Raw genomic sequence first — 12,003 nt, 5'->3', positions numbered from 1 at the left:
TAACAGAGTGCATTTTGCCACCACACAATGTTTATGGCTGCACTTTGCTTTTCTGCAGGATAGAAAAAAGCCTTTGACAGATAGTTATCTCATTACAAAATAAACTTGGTAAAGCAGCCCTTGTATTTACAAAGAAATTCCAAAGACTGAATAGGTTTATTATCTCAGACTGCTCTCCAGAAAAGCTTCAATTAAAGATAAAAGCGATATGCTCAGTACTTTGAGACATCTTTGAAAATATTTACCTCACATCAGGGTTCTGCTGCACTGATGTAATTCTTAAAAGAGTACTTAAATGATATACTTCTCACTGCCATTTATTAAAACTTTTCACTCCATCTACCCAGAGACTTATGATTTTTTCTTCATGAAATTTTATGGATTGCTTAAACATATATGGTATGTTAGAATTCATGGTTACAAAGTACTTCTTTCCCAGCTTTCTATTGGAAGTACAGGAGTGACAAAATCCACATTTTTACAAGGAGGATTGTTAAAATACTGAAGAAAAATGATGAAAAGTAAAACTTGCAAAAAACCCTGGATACCAGACTGACATGAGAGGAAAGCAGATGTGAAATCGAGTATGTGGCAGAGGGCCATTCCCATTTTCAACATGTCAGGCTGTACAGAGGATGTAACCTTCTAGATTGACATCCTCCTGGGAAGATACCTCAGCACTGGGAAATACAGCTGCACTAGACACATGTGCAGCTTGATACAGAAGAAGGAGGCCCATTTAAATATTCCATGCCATGATTGCAAACTCTCACCAAGGAAAAAATAATCAATCCTAACCACAGTATCTTCTTCTGGAAGCTATGACTTGAAATCAATCACTTAGTTTGCACACTAATTATGAAATTTTTGTGTTTTGTAAACTGTATGTTTACTGATGAGAACGAACAGATTTATAAACTGTATATAATTTTCTGTATATAATATTGTAATAGACTTAAAGATCAAATTGCCTCAAAGACCATTAAGATCACCAAAGGACTTTGCCCATTATGGCAAATCATACCAAGAGGCAACTGCTTGGTGACCACCCTGATCCCCTGCCCCCCACCCTACCACTGTTGGACATGCCTTTGTGAATTTCTGGAAATTTGCACACTAAGTTAATAACATGACAGGAACTAGAGATAAAATAAGGTGATAATATTGTCTGATTATCTCAGACTAGGAAGAGGTAAACAAGCTGAGGGAGCACTGATAATGAACATGAAGAATCCACAAGGATAGCCAACTCAGCAACTGCGCTGACAATCAGGTCTGACTGGATCCAGAAGGAGGAGGCCATGGCCCACTGACTCAAAAGAAGAGGAGGACTGAGCATGGGAAGTGAGCAAATAATTTAACCAAGAGAATATGAATGGTGTGTACCCAATGAGGATTGATTCCTTTGTTTGCTAAAACATACAAATGAGAAGAAGTTTTGAGTGATCTTGGACCCCTGCTACTGAAAGGACCAGAAGAGGACCAGAGGGGTGATGTCTGGAGCCACAGGTGGTGATACCTCTTTACTTAATCTGTCATTTTTTAAATTTCTCTTCTTCTCTTTCTTTTTCTATTTCTTTCTATCTCTCTCTACCTCCCATTTACTGTTAAATTAAATCCATATTATTGCCTCTAGCATATGGTCTCGTTTGCAACTTAATTTGGTCTGAGGCATCTCTCCAATTATTGGATCTGAACAAATGTAACTAAAATCATGTAGGAATTGGATAAGCATGTTTTAACAAGAAAAAGGTCTGAAAGTATTTTTCTTTCTTAGCTATCAAAAATTCAGAAAATCTGTACAATGTTTTATTCTTGAAAGTAACACCTAAATATTAAAGTGTCTGGAGAGACTGTAAGTGACATGATGGTGAAAATGCCCATATACATTGTGCTTGTGCATCATCATTCCAGTTACCGAAGCAATGGGATCTGGAATTTTTTAAGCCATTTTAGGGAATCTAGGCAGCTAAGAATCCTTATAGACTTACTATAATACAAGTACTCAATATTAAGACATCCAGACTCTCAGCTTTAGAGATGCTTTTTAAAAGAACAAGTTTTCAAAAGGTCTCAACACCATTTTAAGTCTTAAAGTAAAACCAAAACCCTTCCCAAAGAAGAAAGAATATATGCATACCATACTGAAAACACTCATAATGTTTCCCAGACCCATTACATTTTCAAGCTGGTTCTCACATATAATTGAGAGAGACACCCTCTAAGTACCTCTGAAATCTTGAATTCACAATGACAAACCTACCCAAAGCAGGAGTAATTCCTTGAGTAGATATTACTTCTCTGATGCGTTAGTATGTTTGCTCCTGCTTACCACACAGCTTTTTGTTGCAGGAAATTTATTATGAGAAATTTTCTTTCAAAGACATATTTATCATTAGTCATTCTACTAAATTTGAGAGCAAACCAAAACTGTGTTAGTCATTTTATGACTTGCTTTTCTTCCCAGCTTTCCACCAAAAGCTGTGACTGTCTGTGGCCTTTAATTCTGTTCTGCTTTAGATGGTTTAAAGAAGGAAACCATTACTGTACAATTGATCAGGATATGTAACAGTTTGTGTTAGATTTGCAGACAAAATATTTACCTACTAAAGACTAATATTTTAAATAGCAGTAATCAACTCTTTACTCATAGAAAGATGCTTGTCTTACAACAAATAATAAACACATTTAAAATATTCTTAACTGCAAAGTTAACTCAAAATGTAATTAGTTTAAAGTTAGAAAATTCTGACATGGTAGGGTTTTTCATTTAAAAGATTAAAAAAAGATTCAAATAATTAGTTTTCATTTAATCCCATGGTGTTTTTCCCACTTCAATTTTATTATTACATCACAAAATAATACGAAGGCAAATGAAAACTCATCATGTTTTGATTTTGCACAGAAAGAAAACCTGATATGATGGAATTAAAAAAACCCCTACATGTAGCAAGGGGTCATAAACCTTTGCTTGCCTGATACTTGACTCAAGACAGTTCCATATTAAACAGTAGTTAAAGACAATTAAAAAAAAAAAAGTTGGAATGATTTCTAAAAGCAAGTCAAACTTTACCAAGAAAGTATTAATTTTAAACACCTACTTGCTTTTGTAGACATTGCTCTTGCCTTCTTTGTTTTCTCCTGAGGCTTTTTGACTTGTTTCTTTCTCTCTTACTCAGCTTTTGGTTGAAGGAAATACTCATAGGATGCACAGGACCACCAGGTGTGATGCACTGCTCGTCTTCTGCAGCCCTTGAAGGTGAGGAACTCATCACAAGTAGTGACCCACCCGCAGTGACACTGCCTGAAGATTGTCCAGTAACTTCAAAATCACACTCACTTTCTGTTTCTCTGTGTAGTAATGTGGTAATGGAAGTAACTTGAAATTGGTTTTGTAGTATGTCAGCACTGGAGCTATACAGATTCTGAAAAGAACTACAACCTTTCCTATTGGACTCTAATTGCAGGCTCCCTTGTATGTAAGTAGGTGGATTTTCATTTTGGCCATGGTAAAGTGTTCCCATGCTGCAAGTTTCATATAACACAGGTGACAAAACAAGTCTTTCTCTGATACTTAAATCCAAGCTATGTGATCTTCTGTGAAAAGGTTTTACAGTGCTTGCATCTTTTACAGGATAAAAAGAAGGGAGAGTTCTTTTTTGATTTAATGCCTTTAAGGGAAGTTTTTTACTTTTTATCTCATATCTGGGAGCTCTTACTTCTAAACAAAGTGCTTCTGTTAATCTTTCAGCACCATTATTACTTCCAGCTGTGTAGAAAAGTCCTTGATTTTTGATGTCTAAAGTTGCAGTTACCACTTCATGGCAGGTATCCTTGTTAAAACCAGACTGAATTTTAAGAAATAAATGCTTTTCTGATGATTTTGACAATTTAACAGAGAAAAGTGGCTGATGCTCAGTCCAATTTCTGCAGAAATATGTATTTACTAACTGTCCACAGGAACATTCTTTGTTGCCAACAAAGTTAAAGTCCCCTAAGCAGGCTCCACAGAATGGACAGTGAAGTTTCCCAACTGTCCCCTGTGCCTATTGACAAAAAGAGAAAAAAATAAAACACACAATATGTTAACTGAAAATAAATGAGCAAGAAATAATGACTGGAGTTATTTTCTCCTTTGCTAAGAGGATTTTCTTCTTGTTTTTCAAATACAATAAAAGACACTTCACAGCAGAAAGCAAATCCACAATAAATAACGTTCTGGTCAAAGTTCTGCTTGCTACAGTGATAAGTAATTCTAAGGAAACTAAAACACACATTGTAAAACGTAGGAGCTTTGAAATATGTTTAAAATTTGTCTTCAGATAGAATAATGCTGTAATACTAAAAAACCATTAGATCTTTAAAGCAGTGAAATCAATTTCCCACGTTAATCTGGAATTGGCAAGCGCAGCTCCTTAGCTGAATGTTCTGAGTGCTGATACATTTCTTGCATACTAAGTGGAAGGAGATTTCTCAAGAAAAGAACATAACATAGCTTTTCACTTTGATTACCCCACAAAAGCTTAAAATGGTATTTGTATTTTGGTATATGTAGCATCACAACATAATCTCTGTGCAGATACCATGACAAATCTTTAATACTCTACATATAAGGAGACAGTTATTTTCATTATTCATAATTCTATGAATTTCTTTTCAACCCTGAAGGCACTTTTTCAAAAGGAAATACATATCAAAGGTCTATAAACACCTACATACTAATACAACTATCAGTCCTCCCACATATTTAGACAACTATTAGTATTTTCAGCAATTACAATAATCTGTCAGGAGCACTGTTGAGGACTAAAGTTATGTGCTTGCAGGATCAAAGTCCAGATGAGAAAAAAACATTATCAACTCCAGTCACACTTCACTCACTTGAGTGTCTAAAGAACAATGAATACAGAAGCTGCCCAACATTTCTACAGTTTAAGCATTGTTTTCAGTTGCAAATGTCCTTCAAGGTGATTTGGAAAGATATGTCCATGACTGATGCTTGTCCTATTGAAAGCTACAGAAAATGTCAGAAAAACCAATTTAGCAGTCTTAGAAAAAAAACACCAGCAACTTGTGTGAAAAAATGGTTATTTTTCACACACAATGCTAGAAGTTCTGGAAACATTTACTTGAGAAACTTATCTTATGGGTTAAAATCTCTAAATTACACAAAATATCACAGGTGTGCCTTTCATTGCACCTATGACAATCTATGTAAATCTGGAAAGGTTTTTAACTTGGAGAAAAACTAATACTTTACATATAACCAAAGGCTTTCAAATTCTTGAGAATTCTGTAAACATGCACAATCCCTCTCAATTTATAAGGGTCACCAACATGTACACAGGCCATTCCCAAATGCCTTGCTCTGAGATTTATTATTAAGTCTCCCACAGTTTATGTCCATGTCCATGCCGGGGACTAGACACTAAAATAAAGGGAAAAAACACTTTTTAGTGACTTTACTGGGTCTCTCTGGCATGGAATAGCACCCTGAATCTTCAAACGGAGAGGTGGAGTGATTAATGAAAATTAAGAAGGCTAGAAGCCTGGAAAAAATTGACATGCAAAATGCAGTGTGGAGGAAAAAGGACATCTCTATCTATGTCCCATGTGCACAGAGACTGGGAGATGAGGTGTGGTATCAAGAAGCCTGGGACTGATTTAGCACGAGTTTGGCAACAGAGTGTGGAAGCACTGACTCAGTAAAAGAAGCAACAGCCTACTAGTGGAGGAGGTGGTAAGGGGAAAATCAGAAAGATCTGAAAGGGAGCTGAGGGTACACAGATATAGTGACTACCTAAAGATGAAAAAACTGAAATGTTTACAAAAAGAAACCAAAACAAGTGCTAAGTGATGGGTGAAAGAAAATCCAGGTTAGTAAAGGTCACTAGCAGCACTAGCTACATATTTGTAATTATTGAAGATTATCTATACGCTAATATATACATGAAATCCAAGGAGATTGGCTAAGAACAGGGACAGATGGCAAAAAAGAACTGTCTGGGAAGCAGTGGGTTTTACAGCCTGCAAATAGACTTTGTGCTTATGTAAAATGATTTAGCCTTTGATTCAGGAGTCATACAGGAGAAAACAACACATGATCACAAAATTATTCAGAGCCCAGGAAGATCTGGCTATAAGTAAGATTGGTTTTATACCCCCCCACATTTATCCATAAAATCACAGGATCCTCCCAGAGGAGACAAAGTGAATGAGGCAAGAGTTCCAAGGATATCAAGTGACACAATGAACAGTCAAAGGTGCCAAAGGTGTACACAGAGAATTGCATTGTCTGCCTTCTTCAGCAGAGGAGAATTGCTCCTCTGCAGCCTTAACCAAATATTTCAAGCAGTCTATTGGTTTTGTATTTCCTTGGTCCCCAATCTGATCCTCTGTGTTTTCAAATGCAAAAGCTAAAGGTGAAAAAAATAATTTAAGAGCTAAAGGTAAAAACAATAATATTACTATCAATATTGAATACAATTATACTGAAATAATTGAAGAGGCAAAAATCCTGTAAAAATGCCTCATTATTAAAGATTTGTGATTAGACGATACTGTAAAGTGAGGAAATTGAGTCATGAGCTGTAATTTTCAAACACACCTCCAAGATTACTGTTTCTGAACATAACTGTTCTGTCGTGTTCATTGAAGTAGAAGAGATCACTAATTTTAAAAAGTTTAATTAATGTTTAACAAAAAACCCCACATAGAGGAATACAAAGAAGGAAGATGAAGTTTTTTAAATATTTGAGTGCTTAGTTCTAGAGTCATAACAATTTTTCTCTCTTTATGCATGGTTTTCAGCATGGGTTTGCTTAAGGCAGAAGTTGCTTAAAATACAGTAAAATTTTACATGGAAGTGTAGGGAGAAAGAAATGCAAATATCATTTACTTATCAAAAATAAAGACTCATGAAAGAAAATCTGTGCAGCAGAAAGCACTGCTTCTGCTTATTAGTATCTATGCCACAACATTAACTTCTAGATCTAAAACAGACAATACCAACGGAAGCAGTTAGTACAACAGGAAATTTATGAGATGTTTTGTAATTTCAAATATGCAGTTAAAACTGAAAAGCAGTGACACTGGCTTGTTATCAAAACTTTAAATTTGCAGGAAGGTATCTACTTTCTATTCATATGACATAAGAGCACATTAAATATAAAAGACGTAAGTATAAAACACATCATGTTCTAAAAACTTATCTCTTAACAAATCTCCAGTCCACTTTTACGGGGAAACATGCTTCTTGTTGTCACTGTCAACCTATGTGTTAGTACTCATGATCTAAATAAAACAAACCCCAAAGGCTAGGTAAAAAATATAATATTAAGCATTGACAAACACGGAGAAATGCCCATGACAGTTATCTGGACAGTCATAAATGCATTATTCTGTTAAAGAGCAGGAAACAGAATTTATCACTTGTAGCACTTCTGCATATATTAAACACAAAACAAAATTAAATACTTAGAGGAAAAGAACATCTGTAAATAGTAATGATAGAAAGTCCTGGGAAGAATTGTCTCAGTTACAAGTTCTCTGTAACATACGTGGACCTTGTCAGAAAACTGTCCTTCAAAATTTTCCCCCTTAAATATTTTACATGTTGAATAACAAAGATGCAAGAAAAAAAAAACACCTATCTTTTCAATGACAATTTCACCCACTTAGAATGGCTTCTAAGCTCAAATGCCATACCTTGAAAAAATTCTGAGCAGCAGCTGAAGGTTGTGGTATCTGTTTATACTCAAAATTTATATGAATATAGCCAGAGGCCAGCTCCCCAAAATCAGTAAACATTAACAAATGATAACCTCAAATATAATGTGCTACTTTAAGCTAAAAATCAGGTAGGAAACTGTTGGTAATTCTCTATTTCTGAATCTAAGAACATTGGGCAAACTCCACTGAGGAAATGTAGGCGTGTGGAGGTGGTTTTGTTTTGTTTAAAAGAACAGCAAGCATGTAGTTGCAGGCCCTCCAAGAATATCTGGAAACTGATTTTAGAATTACTGTCAGCTGGCACAATTTTTCAGTAAAGACAGAAAAATCTAAGTTATAGTTTACGTGAAGACTGTGATCAGCAATGCATAAATACAACAACCAGAACTAATTTTCTAATGCTTTTTAGAAACTAACAGAGTAACCAGGTAATCTTAGCAACTTTACCATTTTTACTGCAATAACGTGATCAACTGAAGAGACAAAAACCTAAAAATATGTAGCATTTCATTAATGATACTAAAATAAAAGCAATTACCTAACTAGAGTCACAGTGATGGCTAAAATTATAAGGAAACACTTAGAAAGTCATAAAATCAGTTGTTAAAATTTATGATTATGGAAAGTTATGGATGCTTATGTTATTGAAGTCATTGGAATAAAGATTTCATTCTGCTAAAAATTAAAAGTGAGACTTTAGACAGAAGATAGAAGCTTTAAAAAATTCTCCAACTATTGACAGAAGACAGATAGATCCATTTATTTTGTCTATGCTGTTTTTTTCTCCTATCTGTGAAGACCACCTGCACTTCAAGATGGATATAAGTATTAGTGTTTATACTGTATTTGTAACTTCAGCATTTTTTTAAAAATTTGTTCTACATTTTTTTATTCATAATTCAACTATATCTTTATCGAAGGTCTAAAATTCATCTGTGAAAATATGCTGAAAACATTACTCTTTACATCAGAGTATTGTCTTTGCCTTCCAACCTCTTTAAATAAAGCATCAAATCACAGATTTTTATTTGCTATCTATATAACTGGAAAAGAAGCAATTTCAGTCATGTGTGCAATGATGGCTGGATCTCCACTCACAACTGAAAGTTCCACCATGGGGAGCTCAGACAAAGATACCTCTTTCTTTTCACTGCATTTTTTCCATGGAAGGAGTTGGAATTCCCACATTTCCCCCTAAAAATCACTTCAAACCACGCAAAAAAGAACCATCAAATATAAAGCGTGAAAATTATTCCAGGACTTCAGGCTCTGTAAGCAGAGTGATTAAAATGGGGTTTATTGATAATGCTATCATGGTCTTAGAAAGAAACTTTGTTTCTACATCTATTGGCTGCACCCCTTTCTAGTGCGAAAAAGAATGTTGTTGCATTACTAACACATTAATAAAAAACATCACCACCTTCTATCTGTTTTTTAACTTTGATTCAAGATCCTTTTTGGCACATTTGGGAAGACCTTAGCTCTCTATGATTAGTAGCTGCCATTATAAAACAGTAGGAAATATACTGTCACGGTTTTATTCTGTGTAACTATCCTTCTGTTTATTTTAATAAAGACAATATAAATTACTGAGCAGGGCATAACCCTGCTCAGGACAGACTAATCTTCTGAACTATTTTTGTGGACAGACTATGGCCCATATTTGAAAAAATGAAGAGCCAAATTTTCTGAGGCAGGGATATTTTACACTGAGTTAACCACCACAATGGAAATTAGAATCAGTTTTTAATATATACAAAGACTTGTCCATTAAGAGATATTAAAACAAACAAACAAACAAACAAAAAAAGACTGCTTTAAAGCCATCAACCCCCATTTTTAAATTAGAAACGGTAATGCTCTATGGAGGGTATTAGTCAAGTGTCCATGAACATCAGCCTATCCTGCATGTTGTAGAACATGAAGTTGATCACTGCCTACTTGGCTTCACCAAAATTACTTCCTACGCTACTCTCTACAGAACTGTCTCTACTACTTACCTCCACAAAACATTAATTACAAAGTGAGCCTAAGTCTAATACTTTGCTTAATTTAAAATAAATGGCACGAGAAGAACTTACAAACTCCCTCAGAAGAAGCTATACTTACTTTGGATGTTTTTTTCCCATTGCATTTTGCAAGAAAACCAGAATTTGCTATACATTTCCTACATCTCCAGCAGTGCAGAACACCAGCCTCTTGGTTGTTCATTATGTCAACTTGGGATTTTGCAGCTCTGTATGTTGACCTGTAAAGACCACAAAATGACAATTTGGTCACCTGTTGAAACACATTTCTCTTGAGAGACCTTCAAGTCCATAAATATTCTCACCACTGTAGAGGAGACTAATACTTTATTTACAACTTTATCTGATCTTGTATAGCATGCCATCTAGATGTTTTAAATAGTAACATGAAAAAGCTGATTTTATTTCCAAGTTGCACAAAGAACTAGAAAGCAACAGTAACAAAACAACTAAACCCAAAGTAACATTAAACAAAACTGACTAATCAACCACACAAAAATTGTGTCCAATATTTGGGCAAAAGATAGGAGAACTTCAGTTACATAGGAAGAAGTCATTGCTATCCTAAGCAATAAATTAACATACACACATATACTGCGAAATAACAATAGTGAATGGCAACATAAAACTATAGATGACAGACTCTTTCCCCAGTATGTCCATGGAGGCTTGCTCCCTTAAATTATTTTGTATGGAAGGATGAGCACTATTGGTGCAACCATTTTTCATGGATCTGTATTAACCTCCTTGGAAAACAGGACCTAAATTAAGTCAACCAGAAGGACAGGACAAACACTCTATTTCTCTCTTTTTGTGTCCTGCTGTGTCCTCATTGTCTCTCTGGTCTTCTCTACCTTGTTCCAAAGTCTTCCCTTTTTGTCATGTTTTCTCCAATAATCCTCCAATTCTTTTGAAGTACTTATGGTTTTACCACCTTATGCTAGTTACATAAAAGAAATTTAAGACAGTCTTTTTCATCTACATGGCAACTCAAGCCCTGTACTGGAGTTAGGCCTACACAGAGTGCTAAAGTGCAAAACACTCAATGACAGGCATGCTGTAGTATAAAACCAAAAATCAGTGCCAAAAGATTCAGAGTTCAAACATCTGATTTTTCAACTATTTTAACATTTAAATTTTTTAAATTTTCACTAACTTAAGAAACTTTGAGGTCTTCACTACAGGTTGTTTGAAGAGCAGTTTGCCTTGTTGAAACATAGACATTTTCCCCATTTCTACTGTCCTTCTTCTGCCTTGTTTTCTGATGTAATCAAAGACAATGAAAAAACAGAGAGGTTACTAATTATCTTTATTTGCATCTGAGGTCTTAATTAATTCGCATTTTTTACTTTTCTACAAAAGTAAAGGTCAGAAATACAGTTTGACAAGGACAAGCAGAAATGTGTGTACATACAGCAGACTCTGGGCTCAAATGTACATGCAGATTTTAGCAATCAGATCCACTCTCAGCTTAAAAAGTGAAATTAAGGAAAGCATTAAATATTTTCTTGCAATATCACAATTAAAATGAATTTTTGTTAAGGCTCCATTAACAAATCTTAAGACAGCCAAGCAAAAGATCATGCAAGAGATGCATCAAAGCTAAGAACTTATACTAGTAACCTATCTTGTTCATGAATGGAATTATTCAAATGCTTCAGCTTAACCAGAACTTCAGTTTTTACTTAACTTAAAGTTAGTTTTTACTAACCCACACATGTCAATGCTGCTACTTTCTGTATCAGACATATTTCAAAAGTAGAATACATAAAATAATGAACCTCTCTATGAATGATTTCTTTTTCTAAAAGCATATTTGGTCTCTGACAATTTTCGTAAGTACTTTGTATCACTTTGCTTTTATAACATTAGGCACCACACAGTATTGAAAGAATAATTATCAGTTACAAATTTCTTTATATCACTCAAACGCTCTAAAGGTATTCTAATTTATTTATTCTTCACAAATTCATAACACACTTATAGAACAAATTTAATTTTACAACAGTTCAGTGAGAGCCTCAAATCTAAGATCAACCAGGAGGGACTGAAAGACATTTTGCACGCAGTCTCCTCAGACATTCTTTTTAGGTACAGCCATATCCTCATCTACTCAAATACCTTCTTGAAATGAGGTGACATATACCTTGTGTCACTTACTATGCTGTATTTTTTTATCCAAATGATATAATTAAGACTTTATATACATTGTGTTCCCCTCAGAGAAAAGAATGTCTTGCTATCT

The 12,003-nt window shown here is 34.8% G+C and overlaps 1 protein-coding gene across 1 annotated transcript in view; it reads right to left on the bottom strand.

The window, feature by feature from the left end:
• The window catches only part of RNF180 (ring finger protein 180), a 60,574-nt gene extending 50,611 nt beyond the window's left edge, over positions 1-9,963 (bottom strand). Inside the window, exons 1-2 of the mRNA XM_066338628.1 lie at positions 9,841-9,963; positions 3,102-4,046 (exon numbers count right to left, since the gene is read on the bottom strand). Coding sequence (XP_066194725.1) covers positions 3,102-4,046; positions 9,841-9,942 — 1,047 coding nt within the window. The 5' untranslated portion in view covers positions 9,943-9,963. The remainder of the gene's footprint in view (positions 1-3,101; positions 4,047-9,840) is intronic.
• Positions 9,964-12,003: the final 2,040 nt, after the last annotated feature.

The sequence above is a fragment of the Sylvia atricapilla genome, chromosome Z (assembly GCF_009819655.1).
Source record: "Sylvia atricapilla isolate bSylAtr1 chromosome Z, bSylAtr1.pri, whole genome shotgun sequence".
In the NCBI taxonomy this organism is placed as follows: Eukaryota; Metazoa; Chordata; class Aves; order Passeriformes; family Sylviidae; genus Sylvia; species Sylvia atricapilla.
This window is presented reverse-complemented; position numbering and strand designations above follow the sequence as displayed.